Consider the following 23,539-nt stretch of genomic DNA (forward strand, 5'->3'; position numbering starts at 1 on the left):
GGTGCAGTAGATTCTCAGACAACCAACAAGACCCAGCATTCATGATATGCACGCTCTTAAGGCTGTGCAATTGGGCAATTAGTTGAAAGGGGGGTGTTCACTCCCCCCGGCATATATGACAAGACAAGGCATGTGCCATTCTCTGCATTTTCCACCCCAACACTGGCGTATGAACAATAAACATTCAAGAAAGCCGGTCGCAGTGGCTGGTCAGATTAGCTGGTCGCAGTAGCCGGTCAGATTAGCTGGTCGCAGTAGCCGGTCAGATTAGCTGGTCGCAGTAGCCAGTCAGATTAGCTGGTCGAAGTAGCCGGTCAGATTAGCTGGTCGCAGTAGCCGGTCAGATTAGCTGGTTGCAGTAGCCGGTCAGATTAGCTGGTCGCAGTAGACGGTCAGATTAGCTGGTCGCAGTAGACGGTCAGATTAGCTGGTCGCAGTAGCCAGTCAGATTAGCTGGTCGAAGTAGACGGTCAGATTAGCTGGTCGCAGTAGCCGGTCAGATTAGCTGGTCGCAGTAGCCGGTCAGATTAGCTGGTCGCAGTAGCCAGTCAGATTAGCTGGTCGAAGTAGCCGGTCAGATTAGCTGGTCGCAGTAGCCGGTCAGATTAGCTGGTCGCAGTAGACGGTCAGATTAGCTGGTCGCAGTAGCCGGTCAGATTAGCTGGTCGCAGTAGACGGTCAGATTAGCTGGTCGCAGTAGCCGGTCAGATTAGCTGGTCGCAGTAGCCAGTCAGATTAGCTGGTCGAAGTAGCCGGTCAGATTAGCTGGTCGCAGTATCCGGTCAGATTAACTGGTCGCAGTAGCCGGTCAGATTAGCTGGTCGCAGTAACCGGTCAGATTAGCTGGTCGCAGTAACCGGTCAGATTAGCTGGTCGCAGTAGCCGGTCAGATTAGCTGGTCGCAGTAACCGGTCAGATTAGCTGGTCGCAGTAGCCGGTCAGATTAGCTGATTGCAGTAACCGGTCAGATTAGCCAATCGCAGTAACCGGTCAGATTAGCCGGTCACCGTAATCGGTCAGATTAGCCGGTCGCAGTAGCCAGTCGCAGTAGCCGGTCAGTAGCGACGGTCAACCAGAAAGGGCGCCATATTAACCCGCTGAAACGACGCATATCGCCACCTTGTTGAGGAGGAGGACACAATCCCCTCAGTTATTTGATTTTCTCAGTTGCATGTAAACTGGGACAAGGACAGAAAGTTTTAAGCATAGCTCGATTAAACTGTGCATGAAAACGCACTGACTCATTTCTAAAATCACACATCTACAATCCAGTGCCCCCCACATTCCTTCACAACACACCAACAATCACTGAGACAAAAGCACAGTTTACATCTGAATGAAACAGCCATGTGACACACACAGGCTGTGAGGAGTGCCAGATTTAGACCTCACCTGTGGATCTGTTATCGTATTGAATCATATAATTATAACTATAAATATATATAAATTCAAGGCTGTTGGAAAACAGCATTTGAGACTGTGTTCCTCACTAAACATAAGCAATTCCACGCTTAATTATTATAGCTAACACACTGAAATGAAATCATCAAATGCCTAATGTGGCTGTATTTGATCTGATAAAAGAGGGGAGGTGTTCAGACATTTCACCTCTGCGCTTCACGTGCATGTTAAGTGGTCCACCTTGGGAGTCTCAGCACATCTGTGGCTAATGTTGACGGACCAGACGGAGCTCCCCATGATGTGATCAGAGCAACATTATAACCTCTGCTGGCCTTGAACCCCACCGTGGAGCTCATCTCTCATTCTGATGAGCACCTTTTTTTCTTTGTGGCCTTACGTGTGTCACTCACAAATTCCCTGCTCTGTTTACAAAGAGCGTGTCTCTCTCTCGGGGCAAACATGAAAGGCCTTTAATGCTATTGGTTAAAACCATAGCGAAACTTTCATAGTCATGGTAACCATAACGAAGTGTGCCTAACATGAGCTTTCCTTTTCAGCATCAGTGCTTTCAGAGCTGTCTGTGCTTATCAGTTGACATTCCAAGAATTTTCAACACACTCTTTTAAAACTGCTCTCAGCACAAGCACATCTTAACGCCATCCATTCAATCTTCAATACTCTAAGTGAAACTTTTAGTAGCCTTATGTTAAAGCACAAACTCACCAGAAAATCCAGGCAGAGCTGAGATAGCAGAGGCAGAGCTTTTTTTTTTATATCTCCCTCCATTATTACTTCACTCAACATTCTCTGTCTCCCAATTAATTCCTCTTCTCAGGTGAAAGACAGAGGAGGTTATTAAAGGCACTGAGGCAGTAAAGATGGTATGAGAGAAGGAATACTCACTGATTACGTTCCACTTGTAGCACCAGTTGGAGGTCATTGGATGAGAGCGCAATCTCCCCTCTGACTGGGTACTCTTCCTGTGGAGTTGAGGAGAGAGGTCAAATTAGGTTTTTAGGTTTATTTGCACAGTTAGAATTACAGAAAATGACAAAAATAACATATAGTGTAAAGTGCAGGGAGAGGCAGAAAACCCAAACGGGTTTATGATGAGATTCAACTTTATTGTCATTGAACAGAGTAACTACGACAACGAAATGACCATCAACCTGTCAACCTGAGAATAAAGGTTCTTGTATGTTTCATTCAGGGCATCTTATTTTGACAGTCTTCTTGTAAATTCTGTGGTGGATTCTGTGCTCTTATTTTGAAAGCTGCATTTGTTGTAGCGGCAGGAAGTAATAGTAGCTTTTTGTGATTAACACAACTCTAATTGTTAGCTAATGTTAGCTCGCGGCTAACGAACGACATAACGCAACAGTGTGTTTGGACTCTGACGGCCTGGACAGGTTGATAGTGTTTAGTTTTCGTTGTTTGCCAGTTTCACTAATTATGTTGGTATCTTTGCAGTCTACACAGTGTATTGTAAAATGTCAAAGGTGCATTTCTAAAGTTTTGATTTTAAATTATGAGAGATGATTTTCATATTTTTTAAATTTACATTTAAGCCATCAGATCGCTGTTTAAATGTACCCTAGTTTCAACATGAGCTCTGTGAATGAATCGTTGATCATCCTGCTGGTGTCAAAAATAATGATATTTGACTCTAATAATTAGGTTTTTAGGTTTATTTGCACAGTTAGAATTTCATAAAATGACAAAAATAACATATAGTGTAAAGTGCAGGGAGAGGCAGAAAACCCAAACGGGCTTATGATGAGATTCAACTTTATTGTCATTGAACAGAGCAACTAGGACAACGAAATTGCCATCAACCCGTCCAAACATATACATAAACATACATACAATATGACAAATGGGTGGACAGGACAGGAAGACAAAAATGGAAGAGATACAGCATAACAAGAGGATAGGGGAGCAACATAAGCACTTATTTAAAGCCTCCCCCTAAAATGACATAGTTATAAGAAAGTAATAAACTGATAATAAAAAACATATGTACAACATCAACAAGTTATGATGACAATAACAAAAATAATATAAAAACAAAAGTGAACATGTTATAAAAGTGTATTTGTGTGTGAATAAGAATTTTAAAACAGCAGTTAAATGGGCTTTTAGACATATTTTGGAACATTTTATAGAGATGGAGTTCTTTGCCAGATGGGAAAAGGTATTCCATCATTTAGTCCCCCTAAATTGAACAATAAATTGACCTCTGTATATGTAAGAAATCTTGGAGGATGAAGATCTAGAGATTTAAGCGTTGGATAAGAGTGAACCTGAGAATTAAATTTAAAATAACTCTTTAAAAAAATCAGGTCACAGCAGAAGAAGACCTTTGCTTCGAGTGTGTTTAAAAGCACCAAATTACATTCACAGCACCATTTGACTGAGTGTTCAGCCTGCAGGTAACACTGTCAACAAGTTCCCCAAAGGCAGTTAATTTCAAGCTCGGTGGTCATGGAACCAGAGAGGAAAATAAATGCATTTGACACATCTATTCCCTAAAATGTGTTTCAGATATATTTTCTGAGACATGAATTTATATATGTTCAAACTTCATTATGTAGTTAGCATTTTCTTTCTTTATTGATTCATCTGCCATATGTTTTCTCAATTATTTGATTTATTTATCTGCAAAATGTCAGAAAGGGGAAAAAACGGAGAAAAGTAGTGAATCTTTACATTCTGGAAGATGGTATTTTTGCCTGAAAAATAATGAAATGATTATGAGATTATAAATATTACCAATTATTGTTCTCAGGCACTGTGGCCAAAAATATATATTCTTAACTGTGTGTCTTTTATATATTGAAAACATGTGTGTTCATTAGTGTTAAACATAGTAAGTAACAAAAAATGCAGCATATTATTTTTCAATTTAAAAGCCGGGTATGCCGGCACCTGGTACATTGATATTTATATGGTGGATTCAGCAAATTGGAGAAATGAGTAGTGTTCTGCCTGTGCTGCTGCCCACCCCTATTAATCAGAATGCACATTTATGTGACGTGACCCACCTGAACCTGGTGCCCATGGAAATAACTGCAATCACCATTGTGTAACAAGCAGAGTGTGGATGTGCATTGTGAACGCTGTGTGCCTTAATAATATCAGAAAAAATACTGCACCATTGCCTTTAGACCACATTTTTGTTGGTGAATGGTGCAATCGCTTTCTGCTGCCTAAATACAATATAATACAATACAATACAATACAACTAGAAAATTTCCTCTGGGGAAATTCTGAAAGGGCCACGGGGGCTACTGCCGGTGTGTGTACACTATGATGAGATTCTTCAGAGATTTCAAACTATAGATTTCCACCTGAATCATTTATTTTCATAAAAGCCAAATTTGGTGCCTCACACACATTCTGATGCTACTATTCTATCATATACACTGATCTTTTCATTGCATATTTTAATTAATTATTGTAAAGGAGAATAAAGGTTCTTGTATGTTTTATTCAGGGCATCGTATTTTGACAGTCTTCTTGTAAATTCTGTGGTGGATTCTGTGCTCTTATTTTGAAAGCTGCATTTGTTGTAGCGGCAGGAAGTAATAGTAGCTTTTTGTGATTAACACAACTTTAATTGTTAGCTAATGTTAGCTCGCGGCTAACGAACAACGTAATGCAACAGTGTGAACACTCTGACGGCGCGGACAGGTTGATAGTGTTTAGTTTTCATTGTTTGCCAGTTTCACTAATTATGTTGGTATCTTTGCAGTCTACACAGTGTTTTGTAAAATGTCAAAGGTGCATTTCTAAAGTTTTAATTTTAAATTACGAGAGATGATTTTCATATTTTTTTAATTTACATTTAAGCCATCAGATCCCTGTTTAAATGTACCCTAGTTTCAACATGAGCTCTGTGAATGAATCGTTGATCATCCTGCTGGTGTCAAAAATAATGATATTTGACTCTAATAATGTAATGAATTAGTGGTGTAGACGGTGCAGACAGCCACAGCCGACAACTGCTCTGCTGGAGAACCTTGCTGATGAGACAGTTGGTGAATTTACACTTTTCTTTGCAGTATTTCTCATTGACAGGTGGTGAGTGGTCGACCAAGCAAAAGTATTGACGTGCTAATGGATGTTTAAGGGCGTTTCTGCAACCATTTATAGCTAACAATGGGACTGGAAATTAGGCTTGTACACTTTCTGAAAATTGAAAGCAGAATCAGGCACACATGCAGCTTCATAAATGTGACAAAAAGAATGAGTGTATATGAAATATGTGCATATGTCTTGTTTTAGTTTTAGGCATCTGGCCCCAGCAACATTTCATCTTTGAGTTGGTTATGCTATTTTTTTTGAGAGCCAGTGACGGATGACCCTTTCAGCCACCAACCTCTGCATCTTCTGAAAGTAACACTAAAAGATTGAAATGTCCAATGGGCCAACAGGCAGACATGTTGACCAGGTGCTGATGCCAGAGAAAAGGCCAGGGGCTTCTTAAAATGATTAGAATTCATCCTCTAGGAAGCATAAATATCCACTGTGAACTGGTAGTCTTCCCAGTAGCTGTCAGGAAACCTCACTATGGACCAAAGTGTTGGAAGTATTGATGTTTTATTTTTTGATTTGTATCCAGAATTATGACATTCAGATGTTTTTACTTCTGACCAATGCTGACTGTGATAGAAACACTATGGAGATATACTATTATAGATAACTTGTCCGTGTGTTTAAAATGATGGGGAACACTTGAGCTAATTTTCCATTCATACAAATAAACCTCCCATTTACTTCTCTCAGTGTTGGCTAGCATCTCTCAGAGAAAACACAAGTTCCATGCTCCTTAACTCTCTATTTTTTGCCTGTCAAATTTCTACAATGCATGTTTTTGAGTGATGCAATACTTTAAATAAGAGGGAATAGTGTATAGAGTATAGGGAACCAATAGCAATGCTTTAATTTGTCACATGACCTCCAGGCGGCCATATTGAAACCCTATTTTGCAGACTTTTCCAAAGGAAACAGCTTTGCCATTTTGCGCCACAAAAAATCACTCAAAACATGATTTCCTGGCCCTTTTCCATTTTGAAAAAGATATATTCCTACTGACAGGTGAGTAAACCTTCATTTCTGATAGTTTAATACACTTAGACTGTTCAAGACATTCATTTCAATGGGTCGTTGTTTCAATGGTACAATGTTTCCTACAGGCAACATTCGGACAAGAAAACGGTTAAAAACGTTCCTTTTATGTTTTTATATTTAAAATGTTATGTATTGTACCTTGTTGAAGCTACTGAATTCTACACGTGTATTAAATAAATTATGTTGAAATTAATTTTAAAAACTTTCTTTTTCACTTGTGCACACTGTTGTGGTACAATGTTGCATATGGGCAACAAAGCCCCAAAAAGAATTATAAAATTTCTTCAGATTATGTTTATTCAGTCTATTTTAAGACAAATAAACACTCCAAATATTTTTTCCTAACTGTCATCATAATGCAAACCATAGAGGGTTAAAATTCCCTTCCCCTATGTACTACTTTTTAGGGCATCCATTACAGCAATTGGTGAAGAAGTTTGTATCAAATGTTGTTGAATTCAGTTTCCCTCCCTCGGTGTGTGTTAGTGGAATTTAGAGACAAATAACACAGCATTTAAAGCAGCCTCTAGCTTCTCAGATGCAAGGATGTGTTGCCTTTCTTTGTCTCATGTAAAAGTAATATTAATATATTAATGATAACATCTGGATGTCGAACTTACTGTGGCCCTGAGAGCTCACAGCGCTGCAACTTAAGAAAACATGCAAATACACAAAACACAAGCACATTGAGAAAACATCTTCATCAATTTGACAACACAAGCGCAGCATTTAGAAAACGCGCTACAAAGACCACAACACAATAATAAAAAGCGCTGCAAACAGACAACAACACAACAGAAATGGACACGCTTGATATTATCACATTATTTCAAGATAATAATAATTTCACGTTACAACATGAAATCATCACATTATTTCATGATAAATATATTTTCATGTTAAAGCCCTTATCAATCACAGTCACATTGCAGTTAAACAAATCAAATAAATGAATGATACACGTTTTAGTTGCTTTCTTTCAACAGCACCGAGTTGGTCTTGGTCTTGCTAGCACGCTAACGCTAGCACGCTATCGATCGCCGGCTAACGTTAACATGATATCGATTACTGGCTAACGCTAGCATGCTATGATAGGCGCTAACGCTAGCACGCTATCGATCGCTAGCTAACGTTAGCATGCTATCTATTGCGGCTAGACGTGTGCATCACTTTTATGTGTCCTCTGGAAACACTTCTGTTGTTTTGTGGACTGTTTGCAGCGCTTTTTGTTATTGAGTTGTGTTGTGGTCTTTGCTTTGCTTTGCTTTGTTGTCAAATTGATGAATATGTTTTCTAAATTTGCTTGTGTTTTGTGTATTTGCATGTGTTTTCTTAAGTTATAGTTGCTGTAAGCAACCGTACGAACTGCTAGTAAGACAAAATAAGACTTGGTACAGAACAATAACAGGACAAAAACAGCAACAGAAATACAGGCCAGTTAACAAAAAGTTCCTGAAGAAGTAAAACCACAGGTAGGTAGGTAGGCGTGTGTGTGTGTGTGTGTGTGTGTGTGTGTGTGTGTGTGTGTTTAGAAGGTGATGGAAGAGAACTGTGATGCAGATTTTTCACTGACAAGCTTTTATCTGAGATTTTGTACGCCGAACGAGTCATTGACTAATTTAGAAAGTAATTGGCAGATCAATCTATAATGAAAATAACAGTTAGTTGAAGCTCTATAAATGCTGGTTGCTTATCCTGAGTGCAGCTAACTGTGCAGAAAATAACTCCTTTAGGCAAGTAAACAATTTTTATATCATCTTTTTTTATATATATTATGATGAGACTACAACACTCTCTTATCTGAGCCTGTCAGACACTGTAATGAATGTTATGTAATGCAGACAAAAGTACTAGTACTAGCATTATATTTGAAGGATATCACATCCACCGAACCCCTTTATGTCTACACAGAGAACGACTGGCAATGAAATGATAAATTCACAGGTAAAATGGGAAATGGATTTGCAGTGCTAGACTTGAACAAAAGGATCAGAGCTACTTTTCCACAAACAGAGTTTGCTTTGAGAAAAGGCTGCTGCACCAAAGCTGACAAGAGTCTGGAACACCATAAACTTTTTACAAGCACCGTGAAATCATTACACTTGTCTCCACTGAGGAAATCCTTTGCCAAAAAGGAGCGGAAGAGCGTGAGTGTGTCCCCCCGCCAGACTGATCTGAAGTGACACACTGCATATCCTCTAGTCCTACAACAGTATCAAAAGCTCCTTTCAGACGGCTGTTTCAAGGCGTGATATTCATGCCTCTGTGACGATTCGCCTTCAGTCTGAATGTCCCAGAGGCGTAAAGGGGGACCAAGTGATCCCGGCTCTGAACCGCCTTCAGAGGTAGTAACAGATGTGCTACAGCAGCTATTCTCAACCTTGGGGTCGGGACCCCAATTGGGGTCGCGAGATGATTTCTGGGGGTCGCCAAATCATTTTGGAAGTCAGCTCTGTCTCCACTGTGTTAAAGCGTTCATGTGTTAATGTGTTTTAGTCTTTTTTTTTTTTTGGTCATTTTGTGTCTTTTTTTGATCATTTTCTGGTCAATTTGTGTCTTTTTTGGTAATTTTGTTTCCTTTTTTTGGTAATTTTGTGTCTTTTTTTTGTCATTTTGTGTCTTTTTTGGTAATTTCTTTTCTTTTTTGTGTCATTTTGTGTCTTCTTGGTCATTTAGTGTCTTTTCTGGTCATTTAGTGTCTTTTTTGGTCATTTTGTCGTCATTTTGAGTCTTTTTTGGCCATTTTGTTTCCTTTTTTTGGTAATTTTGTGTCTTTTTTTGTCATTTAGTGTCTTTTTTGGTCATTTTTTTTCTTTTTTGTGTCATTTTGTGTCTTCTTGGTCATTTTGCGTCTTTTCTGGTCATTAAGTGTCTTTTTTGGTCATTTTGTTGTCATTTTGAGTCTTTTTTGGTCATTTTGTTTCCTTTTTTTGGTAATTTAGTGTCTTTTTTTTGTCATTTAGTGTCTTTTTTGGTCATTTTTTTTCTTTTTTGTGTCATTTTGTGTCTTCTTGGTCATTTAGTGTCTTTTCTGGTCATTTTGAGTGTTTTTTGGTCATTTTGTTGTCATTTTTTTAGTCTTTTTTTTAGTCATTTTGTGTCTTTTTTGGTAATTTTTTTTCTTTTTTGTGTCATTTTGTGTCTTCTTGGTCATTTAGTGTCTTTTCTGGTCATTTAGTGTCTTTTTTGTTCATTTTGTTGTCATTTTGAGTCTTTTTGGGTCATTTTGTTTCCTTTTTTTGGTCATTTTGTTTCTTTTTTGGGTGATCTGAACTGTGCGTGTGAGATTCTGTTCAGTGAGCGGGGGTCGTGGACAACATGCATGTTAAATTAGGGGTTGCGACTCAAAAAGGTTGAGAACTGCCATCTCTGAGCAAAGCCCCAAACAACTCAGCCCATTGTGAATTCAAGAGCATTCATTCCCACATCATTAAACTTTTCATTCCAACAAGTGACACATGCTCAGCAGATGCACCAGCCCTTCCTTTACTTCATTGTTCAGCTGTTTAGTTGTGAAACTTCCCCAGCTCAAACTGAAAGACCACGGCAGGTCATGGCAAAATCTATATATATATATATATATATATATACACACATATATATATATGTATACATATATATATATATATACACATATACATATACATATATATATACATATACATATACACATATACATATATATATATACATATATATACACATACATATATATACACATATATATATATACACACATATATATACATATATACATATATATACATATATACATATATAAATATATATATACATATATACATACATACATATATATATACATACATACATATACATACATACATACATATACATACATACATACATACATACATATACATACATACATATATACATACATATATATACATACATACAAACATATATACATATATATGTATATATACATACATATATACATATATATTTATATACATATATGTAGAATCTAATGTATGGTTGTATTTTTTACATGTCTACTGGATTTACGGATGACCAAGCACACAGATAAAACAAGTTTTCTTTTTATTTTATATGTATATGTATATAAATATATATATGTATGTATGTATGTATGTATGTATGTATATATATATATATATTATATATTATATATTATATATACGTTGTCCTCACATATCACCGTCTGTATGCTTTCCCAGTTCAAAACATCCACTGACTAGTCTGACTGGCTACGTTTCCTTGTCGAAAAGCATCTTCATTTTCCTTTCCTCTTCACTGCCTCTCTTCATATCTCCAGCTTACATCTCAGGGTCTATTCTTCAAAACGATTGGTTCAGAGGCTCTGCTTACTAAGTTTGTTGGGGGGTATCTGCAAATTTACTGATCAAACGGCTTCCAAATCCTCTCATTCCCTCAGCCACATTTGTCAATCTTTCACAGCAGCCACTGGTGTTTGTGCTCAGAGTGATTTGGGCTGCTATTCCTGATTTCTCCAGGTCACGGTTTATACAGCTTTAATCTTCACCCTGCACCCTCACTGGCTTAAAGAGCAAATAAATGTGCAACATAAAGCCGCATCAAGTATACGCAAATTTAAAGTGTGTGTAGTGACATGTTTGATCATGTCTCAGTGTCAGTCAATTTGGATTTAGTTAGTATAGCACATCCTAGAGGATAAGGTGGGGGATGAAAAAAAATGGGTTGGCTGAGCGAGGGGGAGGGAGAGTTAGAGAAGTCACTGGATAACATGTTAGAAAAGTCGGTAACGCTTTATAATAAGTGTAGGTGGAGCCTCAGTTTTGACGCTCGTACCACCTCTTCCCCGTGTCCACATCCAATAAATCCACAGAGACCAGCCGGTAAACTTGAATGTTTACTCAGAAAAATGCAGGAAAAATACAAAATATAAAATGTCACAAAATGAAAATAAAAATTGCGTCCTATACACGAAATTACAGGTAGTACAAGTAGTGGAGAGAGAGGTCAAAAAACTATAGGACTCCACTCCCCGCTTGTCCTGACTGACCACAAATCACATGACCTACCAAATTACCATTACCAAACACTCGCGAGAGTGACATATTAAAGGTGCAGTCTTCACAAAACAAAAATATATCTATCCACATATATTGTAAATATCAAACATGTACATATTGTAAATATTATCATTATTATTTCTTATGAACTTCAATTATTCTGTTAACAACAAAAAACTGCATTTAGGCTCCTTCAATAAGGTCCTTAATAACCATTAATTAACAAGTAAATTAAAATTAAAATTAAAAAGCATAGTTAACTTATATATATATATGTTGTGTTGTTTGTATCATATTAAAGTTGGTGGTCTACACATCTTGTGGTTCTCTGTATATTAAATGTAATGTGTATGTTTTTGTGTTATTGTATATTAAATGTAATGTGTATGTTTTTAAATATATTGTACTCTTTCAAATCAATTAAAATGTTTAAATTGTACCTTTTTTATGAAGTTGATTTGAATTAAATATTGAATTCAAATCAACTTCATAAAAAAGGTACAATTTAAACATTTTAATTGATTTGAAAGAGTACAATATATTTAAAAACATACACAATTTATTTAAGTTCATTTAAAGTGGGTTTAATTGGATTTACTAAGAAAATTTGGTAACGCTTTATAATAAGGTCCTTAATAACCAATAATTAACAAGTAATAAGGCATATAGATGAGCAATAAAGTATATTTTAATATCAATAAGCAAACAAAATAAGATTAATAAAGGCATGGCAAAGACATAATGGGTGGGTCATGGGTTCTAATGCCATTATTAACACTTATATAAGCTTATAAACACACAATAATGTTAATAAGCATCTTGTAAGGACTTACAAGGGCCTTATTACTTGTTAATTAATGGTTATTACAAGGACCTTAATATAAAGCGTTACCAAATACGGTAACGCTTTATAATAAGGTTCTTAATTACCATTAATTAACCATTAATAAGCCATTGTTCTCGCTTTAGATCCGGTAGTTGCAAAAAGCAAAGTTAACTTATAGTTAACTTATAATAGATGAGCAATAAAGTATATTTTAATATCAATAAGCAAACAAAATAAGATCAATAAAGGCATGGCAAAGACATAATGGGTGGGTCATGGGTGTTTGTAATGCCATTATTAACACTTATATAAGCTTATAAACACACAATAATGTTAATAAGCATCTTGTAAGGACTTACAAGGGCCTTATTACTTGTTAATTAATGGTTATTACAAGAACCTTAACCCTTTGATGCACAACATATGGACAACACTTCTAAAGTATAACATGGGTCAAAAATGACTAATTTATCCAAATTTGTATTAAAATTAAATTACTTAATACTATAATAATAGTAATTCGTTTCAAATAGTTACTTTCCACACTCATATATTTAATATATTTAACGTGTTTATGTATCATTTTGTCACACATACACTGTATCTTGAAGGTATTAACAGAGCTTCACTTTTTCCACATTTTTTTATGTTTCAGCCTGATTCCAAAATTGATTAAATTCATTTTTCCTTCAAATTATACACACAATACCCCCATAATGACATTTTTGACCCATGTTGTGCATTAGAAGCGTAGTGATACAAAAAGGGTTTTTATTCAAAAAGTAAGAAATGAAAAACAAAAAATTAGGATGTATGATGATGAAAAACAAATTGATTGAGGAAAACCTGGAATACTGAATGATGAAATTAATTTATTGCGAAGATATAGAAAATTAAAAACTCAGTCGGGTCACTTTAGACCAGGGGTCTCAAACTGTTTTTGGGTAATTTTGTGTCTTTTTTTAGTAATTTTGTGTCTTTTGGTCATTTTGTGTCTTTTTTGTGTAATTTTGTGTCTTTTTAAAATAATTTTGTGTCCTTTTTTGGTCAGTTTGTTTCTTTTTTAAGTAATTTAGTTATTTTTCTGTCATTTTGTGTCTTTTTTAAAAATAATTGTGTGTCTTTTTTGCTAATTCAATGTATTTTTTGTCATTTTGTGTCTTTTTTAAGCAATTTTGTGTGTTTTTTCAGTCATTTTGTGTCTTTTTGTCATTTTGTGGGCTTTTTTGGTAATTTTTATTTTATTTTTATTTTTTAGTAATTTTGTGTCTTTTTTTGGTCATTTTGACACTGCCTCCAGCGGCCCCCAGGTAATTTGAGTTTGAGACCCCTGCTTTAGACCCATGTTGTGCATCAAAGGGTTAATTAATGGTTTATTACAAGGACCTTAATATAAAGCGTTACCGAAAAGTCTCGTTCAAGAGGCTCACTTGATGACAAGAGACAGTTAGAGAGACGCTTACAGACACCAAAAGAGAAACACAAGGCGAGACAACAAAGGAACAGGAAAAGACAAATCGATGGTGAGCAATAACAGGAAAGACAAAAGGAGGAAGTCAGAGAGACAGCATGAGAAAGAGAAGTCGCTGAATTTTGGTGGTGCCACTGATGGTTATCTGCTGGCGGCTGCAGATAGACACGGAGAGGGATGAAGACAGCAGCATCCTTGCATCAGATGGAGCTGAGTCTGGGTCCTCTCTGTGCTCCAGTGAAGCAGAGCTAACACACACTGTGCCAGAGGAGGGCTTATTAGATGGATCAAAGCTTGTCTAATCTACATGCTAAGAATATGATGAGAGGGCCCTGACAATCCTCCCTTTCCTCCTGAGAGGCAGCGATTATCATACAGGGTTATGAACAGTAAACATACAAAGATGTGACGATGTATGCGCTCTTCACATCTTTGATGTGACTGTGGCTTTCCACAGTGATGATAAATATGCTCTATTATGGCTCATCTTGTGCATTACAAGATGCCAGGAAAAATTTGTTCAGTGTCAGTTAATGTATTTTTATTTAATGACACAAGAAACACATTGAAAGCTGCAATTTTGCGCAACTGTTGCCCTAAAATTGCACACTGAGATCTTAAATCTTTTTGATGTAAAACAACTTGTTGGGTCTTGTTTTTGTAGATTTAGTCGTCATTTTTATTGCTCGTGATTGTAGTAACCGAAGTGATACTTGAGATGTGAGAACGTGTTTACATTCAAGTCAGCGGAGTCGGATGGATATTTCATATTCAACCTGGTCTCACAGGAATCTGTGGAATAGCCACGGAATCACTCAAATTTCCGTGAAACTGACACGGATTTCGCTACAATGCAAGTTAATGACAGTCATATCCCGTGGCTATTCCAACATACAAAGTGATTATGTACATTCACTGAGTGAATATTTAGAAAATAAAACATATATTTCTTGCTAGAAATGTGATCAAAATCCATTTTTATGCAGAAACTTTACCTCTACCTTTTTTTACCTTTACCTTTACCTTAACTTTACCTTTTGCGTTGAAAATCAAAAGATGTCAAAGAAGGTAAAGCAAGATGGTGACAGGCGTAATGGCAATCTCAATGCTTCAAACGGGCAGTAATGGTAAATGGTAAATGGACCTGCACTTGTATAGCGCTTTAATAGTCACTTTGCACTTTACACAACAGACTGCGCTGATTCACCCGTTCACACACACATTCATACTGGTGTCAGTACCCTAAACATTGCCACCTGCCACCATTGGGAATTCATTCATACACCAATGAACGCAGCATCGGGAGCAATTTGGGGTTCAACATCTTGATCAAGGATATTTAGACATGTAGGCTACAATGGTCAGGGATCGAACCATGGACCTTCAGCTCTACATACTGAGCCACAGCCGCTCCCCCAAGTCTACAAACCAATGGGTGACGTCACGGTCATATACAGCCCAAGGTTATTATAGTTAGTTATATTTAGATTAGATAGATATTTAGATATAGATAGATTTAGATATTATAGTTAGAGTTTTTTAAAAAACGATAACTAACTGAAACTGTATTTTGTGGTTACAAAACTAACTAAAACTAACTAAAATTATAGTGAAAATGTCCTTCGTTTTCGTCTTTGTCAACTTTTTTCATACATAATTCAGTGTTTCTATTTCAACATGCAGGAACACAGTAAATATGTTTACTTAGACTGGGATGTCTACACTCCAACCAAAATACAAAACACCCAGAACTGTAAGAATTAATAACCTTATTGAGGCTAAGATGGATAAACCAAAGGAGATGAAGGCACAAAACCCATTACAAAAAAACTAAAACTAACCCTAAAACTAATAAAAACTAAACTAAAACTAAGCATTTTCAAAAAATAAAAACTAAACTAAAACTAGCAAACTCACTCTAACTAAAACTGACTGAATTTGAAACCAAAAATTCACAACGAAATTAAAACTAAAACTAATGAAAAATCCCAAGCTATTATAACCTTGGTACAGCCTATGTGTAATATGTATTTTTGGAAGGGAGAGGCGGAGGGAACATGGGTTGAAAACTGACTGTGTAACAGGACGAACCAAACAGACAGGAGGCAAACCCAAATAACCAACTACACTTTAGAAACACGCCCCAAAAATGCAACCCCTGACTACCAGCATTTGGAAGGGACTTTACAGGAAAAACAAGACCAAAGTCGATTATAAAAAGAAGACTTGGCAACCCCGCTTCAATGTCGAGTGACAATGATGTGGGAGTGGGATTAATATGTCTACTGCTTGCTACTGATTGGTTGGGACAAAACAAAACAAGGCTCCCCACCCAAGACATCAAAGATCTCTCCTCTCAGCCTCTGTGACAAGGGATGTCAGGGATCCTTAAAAGGATTCCACCCAGTTTATAATCTGAGTCGCTGAGCTGTTGTGCAAGGGACGTGCTTTTTTGCATTTTTAAATACCAGTAACATTTGATTGGTAAAACACCCACAAGAGAAGTTTCCTCACCACTGACTACACCTGAAACCTGAACTGAATTAAGTTGATTCTATATTATTATTATTATTATGTGCATCGCACACGATAATTCTACTCCTCAAAGAATTGTCACTAGCACTTATTGATGCACTAATAGCTCTTATTGCAGTATACCTTGATTGTTTGCTTTTACTCTTCCTGTAAGTCGCTTTGGATAAAAGCGTCTGCTAAATGACTAAATGTAAATGTAAATGCATTGGATGTTTTGTATTATCATTGTATCAAATCAACAACAAAACAAAAAAAAGCAGTTGTAACTCTAACACATACATGCTTACACACACACATACTGGAAGGTAAATAAAGGAAAAACGGTTCCAGGATGGAGCTTTTCATTTGCAGTGATGACTGACTGAACCATTCACTGCACCCTTCCTTCCTTTTTTTGACTGTTTTTCTTATCGGGGTGAAACTAGGCCATAAAATGTTGAAGGAGCTACAGTCGTCTCCGGTGCAATTTCTCCCGAATCAGTCAAGCAGCGTGGAGAAGGACCAGGAGAGGTGTGAGTGGATAGAGCTTTACAGGAAGAGGCAATCACGTCTGAGACCCAAGAGGGCTTGGAGAGCGAGGGCGGAGAGTGATGCTGAGGACGGTGGAAGAGGCATGAGAGCGGAGGCAGGGACGGTGGCTGCAGGTTGCCGGAATGAAGTTGATTTTTTTTTGCGAAAAAGAAAGAGTGCCCTGAATAACTGTTGCCTCTGGTACTGAGCGAGTGTGTTTGTATACGGCTCACTAAATGACACGGAGAGCCTCTATAATTAATCTATGTCAAATGTGCGTCAAAGCTGCTAAAATTAAACAGGTCTTGTGTTTGAGAGGCGTGTGGAGCATGGAGAGGTGGAGGCAGGGGGAGGATGGGGACGGGCACATGCAGCGAGGGACTTATTACTCTTCCCTTCAATCCCCCGCTGAGCCAAAGTGGAGTGTTGACAGCTTCCAATGATCTGTCACGGCAGAAAAGCCATGGGAGCAAGGTGTCAGTACAACAATACCCATCACAACTGTTTTGGTGTCTTTGAATACCCATTTGTTGGTAGCAGAATGCACTGCAATCCCTGAAAAAAAACTTTAAATTAAAAATACACGACAGTGCCCTTTTGTCACAAAAACCTAATTCGGGTGGTTGTTCAGGCCCACTTAATGGTGAAATGTGATGAATTTCTAACATTAGAAAAATGAGTCTGTCTGAGTAACCTTGTACTTGTGCTCTTGTGCATCTATTGTGTTTCATTGTGTGCAACCACTCAGACCAGCTAGAAAAAAGAATAACGAACATCACAAAAGAACTAAATATGACAAACCCTAGTAATTTATATATGAAGAAAGAAAACTATTTTGAACTCGATATATGCGATATGGTCTAATTCCATATCACATTTAAAAATATATTGATATATCTTTTATATCGCCCAGCCCTAATTGACTAACAGACTTATTTTTGCAGCCAGTGGTTTCGCCCAATGCAGCTCATACAAAAGAACACAGGTTTAAGGCATTTTGCATTAGCTTCACTTCTCAAGATCAGAGGATACGCTTGGTCATACATAATTAAGTTCCAAACAGCACAAATAATGTACAAAGCAGCTAATAACTTACTTCCAATTAATATACAAAACTTCTTTAAGGGTCGAGACGGGGGATATCAATTGAGGAGGTCAAATGACTTTAAAATCATCAAAATACATACAAATAGGAAAAGGTTTTGCATTTCATTCAGCGGAGTTAAAATATGGAATGGGATGTGTGAAGAAATAAAACAATCTTCAAACATGAAACACTTCAAAATCAAATATAAAAAGCATGTCTTCACACGATATAGGGATGAAAACGGGTGTGTAAAATGACAGTAGGTGGTTATTGTTGACGTTTTCTTTTTTAAATGTGTTACTATTTTTTCTTTTTTGTGTGTTATTGTTGTTTGTTTGTTCATTGTTGTCTCATTATGACTACATGGGTGTATGTGTACTAACAAGTTATGTGTGTTAATAATGGTAATAATGAGTTTATAAACTACATTACTACGTGTTATACATACATATATATAAATATTATTGTTATATAACTGAATATAGTAAATTAACATAGGGAGAAGGGGTGGGATTTAATAAGCTTTGGCTTCTTCCCACTCCTTTTGAACACAAATAAGTGTTGAGTCTTGTTGTTTCATTTGTGTTGTTGTCTTGTATTTATTGTTGTTCGTTTGTTTTTAAATGTTCATCTTTTATTTTGTGTTCAAATAAATTCTCAATCAATCAATCAATCAATCAATACATCAATCCTAACACCATACAGTCTGACTTTCTTTTTTACACAGCAGTGCATCTCCATTGACCTGCCAGTGATGTTTTAAAAGGCCTTACTTTAAGCCCTCAGACAAAAGGAAAAGTTGATCTTGAAACATTACCACATCCTCACTTCATGATGTGACAAACAGCCATCAGATATCATTTTCTACTATGAGTCAACAGCTGTGGCAGCTCACATTGCAGCCTGTTTGGGAGTGTGTTGATGTTTGTCAGGATCTCCTGGCTCTGATGCTACCTCACACTGTGACAGACATGCTATCCAGGCTAATCACATGCATCACAGCACCCAGATCCAGTCTATGAAGTCACATCAACGTAGAATTTTCCACGCAACAAACAACAACAACAACTAATGGCCTGCTTAACTGCAACCAGATCCATATAAGAAAAGTGTGTTATTGTGACGGCACAGCTGGATATTTGTATTAAACAAGAAGGACCACACAACATAGCTTTCTTATTAACCCTCTGGAGTCCATCTATTTCTTGAAAATACACGTTTTATTTACAGTAATAACTTTATTTATATATGATATGTAGACAAGCTGAGAAAGCCAGTTAAAGTTCAATCATAGGAGCTTTCATAGTGTGCCATTTATGTTTCTAGACCATTTTTAAATTGTGAATCTTCGATCTACAATGAAAACTATTAGTATTTTTAATTAACATGCAAATAGACTGTTTTGTAATTTTTTTATTTATTATTTTCTTCTGCCGTTTTGGTGTGTGTAAATGGTAAAAATAAAAAATAAAAAGGTACATTTCCATAGAAACCTGTGTCTTTTGTTTGTATTTTGGGTTCCTGGCAGCTTTATACTTACGTTAATTAAAATAAAATGAAAAATCTGATGATGATGATTAACAGAGACAGAAATTAATGCATAGGAAGTTGACAAATTTGAACCAAAATCTCCTGGACTTCAGAGGTTTAAAGCATGGGCGAGTCTATATATTTGGAAGGGTTCTTGTTTGATGCCGATGCCAACGAGCACTGTGCTTTTAATTTCCTTATGAGAATGCATCGATAATATTTGCAATGAAGTTTAACTAGGAAAAGGGCATTTCTATTCCACTTTCTGTCACAAAGATGACATTGACGCAGGGTACGGAAAAGAAAAAGGAGCCGTAATCAGTTGAGGAAAGGAGAGTTCAGGGACATGTTACAGCAAGCTGAAAGAGATTTTATCATTGATTGAATCCTCACAAAGATAAAAATGGAATGAAGATTAGAATACATTTCTAGAAGAGAAATTCACACAAAGTTTCTCTCTGCCTCCGCTCTGACCATGAATGCAGCTAACTGCAGTGCAGTCCACAAGACAAAGCTGCAGCAACACATAACTGTTGATGACCTGTCCTTTTGGAGAGACCCACTCATCTACAATACCTTCCCTGTTGGACAGAACTATTTAAAATCAAAGGTAATTCTTTGAGGAAGATGTAAAATAGCTTTTGAAATGCTACTCTCTGCTCTAATGAATGCGGGGCACCACCTGGGGACATTCACAAGGCTTCACAGCAAGGTCAACACTATTACAGTAGAAAACCACAGCAGTGATTTCACACACTCACTACAGCTGGACTGCTGCAGTGTGCACAGGCATCTACTGCTGCTGAAATGTACAAATGTATTTTCTCCTTGGCCACCCACCAACGCCTGTTACAATGTCTTGTGTGTAGTTGTGTGTGTTGACTCGGGGCACACATTTCCAGGTGTGACTATATTATTTCGACACTGCACTGCAAAAAAAGGCAGCTTGTATTTTTTTTGCCTAAAACAGTGATTTAAGTTGGCAAAACTTGGAAATATAAATTATTGACATTTAGGGCAATAATGTAAGTTAGCACAACAAAGGAAGCCAGTTGTCTGCTCAAAAACAAGTTTGTGAGTTGTTGTTACTTATATCTTTAAGTTGGGGTTCACAACAAGGGACAATAGTTCTGATAACTCTTATTTCTTTGTTGTGAAATGCGGGAAAGCGGTGAAATTCATTAGCGAAAGCTAGCGGCTAACTGATGCTAGCGGCTAACTGATGCTAGCGGCGCTGCTTGTTACAGCTATAAGATTAGCAATTAGCATATCAATGCTAACTCAAAATCTTGGTCGCAACATTAGCTGACATTTCATAGCGGCGTTACAATCGTGCCAATTCAGCACATTGTAGAAGTTAGCAGAAGTAAGGATTAAAAGTTATTACAATGTAAAATTGTAAGTTAGTACAATTTACAGTTGAGTTGACAAAAATCTAAATTCAGAGTTGAGCAAACTCAAAAACAAAGCTTAAAATATTTAGTTTAATTGTCCAATTTAAAATTTTATCGAAGTTTGTTGCCTTGAAATTTTGAGTTCACCCAACTTTTCTTTTTTTGCAGTGTGGCGAGATGGAGCGATCATCAGCGAGATTAATCAATTCCAGGCTACTTGGAAGGAAATCCATCAGCTAAATCAGACCAAGACCACACTGTGAAAAAAGATAAACAATAGCTACTCAATAAAATTGAGGCAACAGATTGCTCGCAATATTATTAATTAAATCTAACCACGTTACAAGTTCAGTTAATAACTTAACAGGAAGTGCCTGTCATTTAAAAACGGACTAATTATATTGTGTTGGATTCATTCAAAATTCTCTTGAGAATAGAATTACTACAATTACTACTACATTACTACAATTACTTGTAGAATTACATACACATAAAGATTATATTTAATGTGATCAAAATGAGTAGATTCCATCTCAAACATTTTTATATTGAAGTCACTTAAACAACTGCCTCAAAATCAAGGACGCATTTATATCTAATACATTTTTATCAAATATATTAAGTAAAATGAAATGACTCCAGAATAATTTATTACGGTGCATGTAGCTTCAACGTCATTCTCAATGCACTAAGAATAGAAGTTATTCGGAAAAATCTTTTCCATCTCCTGTTTAGCACATTAACTATTTTTCGAAAAAGACAAAAACCACCACAAGCAAGAATATAAACTTTAATGCACATTTTCTGAAGTTTTATTGAATTTTGGTGTTTCCATCAAGTTTTTCTCATGCAAATCTTCAAAAATGTGCACAGAAACATGACTAGTGACAATGGCGATTGCACCACAACACAGCATATTCAACAACCTTTGAGAAAACACCAAATTTGATTTCGAAATTAGTGTAACAACAGCTTTACTCTCTCTTATAAATCAGATACAAAACGGACTGCTGACATCAAATAGAAAGCTGTTTCATTTGTCATCACAACTGTGTTGAAATTTCTCAGGCTTTAGAAGTCCTCAGCAACAATCATTAAAAGGGAAATAGGAATCTGGAAGTCAAAGTATTCTATGTCCCTGAATTCCACGAAGGACAAAGATAAAAGACTGATCTCTGTTCATTAGCATATTCCCTAACATTGTTTACAAGAAAAAGAACATTTTACCGATGTCATCTGTGATTTGGGGCCACAATGTAAAGTAAGTTTATCATACCAGCGTGGTATTCAAGTTCAAGCCTCAATCATCAAAAATATTTACTTCAAAACAGCAGAGTCAGAAGTATAATTTCATACAAAATCATTTCCATATAAATCAACTTCATTGGAGCCAAAGAGGCATACTTCCTCTGCTTCCTCCCTTGGATATTCCACTCTGTCTGTGGCTCAGCACATAATATTTATGGGGAAACTACACAGCATGATACCTCCTTTAAGGAGAATGAAAATGTTTTTCTTTTACTACCAATGGCTCTGAGGAAATCCACCTTCAAAGAAGCAACAAATATACTCAATTAAAAAAAAAAGGACAAAATAACTAATGTGACTAATTGTCTATTGTACTAAAGGTCATTTCTTCACAGTGCTGAGAGCTTTTTTAGAAGAAGGGGATTGGGGCGCCATGGCAATTGATGGTCTTACAGAAGTGAATGTGAGTGGTGCATTACACAATTATTAAAAAAAAAATGTAATTTAAAAACATCACATTATTTTCCTCAAAAACTGGCAAAGCCCCTTCACCCTTCTTCAGCGTTTTTGCACTCAGCTACCTGGGCACCATGAAAGAAAGCGCTAATATCCACTACTTAAGGTCTATTTATCAGCTAACACGTGAGTCACTCCTCACTCACGGTGCTTTAGCGTCTCGCCTCATTCTTCAACAGCATGAAATGCTCTATGAAAATGGACGTGGGTGACTGGATGAATGCTGATATGAGAGATGGAGGGCTCTTGTTTGCAACTTTTATATTTTATCGTTGCTGAAAAGCTCTGGTGTTTACCTATTTAATATTCACCTGGAACCGGGCGCTCTTCCAAAGCCATTTAAAAATAAAGAGCCTGTTAGGAGAACTAAGTGTGAGCAATTGAAAGAGCATTCTGCATTTAAGGCTAATATAAAAATATCTTTGCTGTCCTTCGGCCTGTTAACTTTATCCAAATACACCTCACTACTTTCGCCTCAAACACATTTACCGATCAATAACTCCTCATACTTACAGCAAACTGCATTACCACCTGCCACCAAGACAGCAGAAATAGGCACATTTTCCATTTACTTCACTCAGCAGGCAGCAAGCTTTGTTGATAGCACTATGGATTGGAAAGCTGATGTTGATCAGTTGCTTTAACTCTTTGTAGCCTTTTTTGATTAGCACAGACACAACATGTCGTATGTAGGCATGCCATTAATGGCCAACTTTCAGGAAGATGTTTCAGTTTTAATAAATAAAAGGTTTCATGCGGGGCTACACGGTGGTGTAGTGATTAGCACTCTTGCTCTTCTTTTTTTTTTCATTATTATTATTATTTTTTAAATTTCCCACTTAAAGCACT

The 23,539-nt window shown here is 36.7% G+C and overlaps 1 protein-coding gene across 1 annotated transcript in view; it reads right to left on the minus strand.

Moving 5' to 3' along the window:
* Positions 1 to 23,539, minus strand: part of adam19a (ADAM metallopeptidase domain 19a) — a 266,100-nt gene that overhangs the window by 151,370 nt on the left and 91,191 nt on the right. The window contains exon 3 of the mRNA XM_059354555.1: positions 2,305 to 2,381. Within this exon, the coding sequence (XP_059210538.1) occupies positions 2,305 to 2,381 (77 nt within the window). The remainder of the gene's footprint in view (positions 1 to 2,304; positions 2,382 to 23,539) is intronic.

This window comes from Centropristis striata, chromosome 17, assembly GCF_030273125.1.
Source record: "Centropristis striata isolate RG_2023a ecotype Rhode Island chromosome 17, C.striata_1.0, whole genome shotgun sequence".
In the NCBI taxonomy this organism is placed as follows: domain Eukaryota; kingdom Metazoa; phylum Chordata; class Actinopteri; order Perciformes; family Serranidae; genus Centropristis; species Centropristis striata.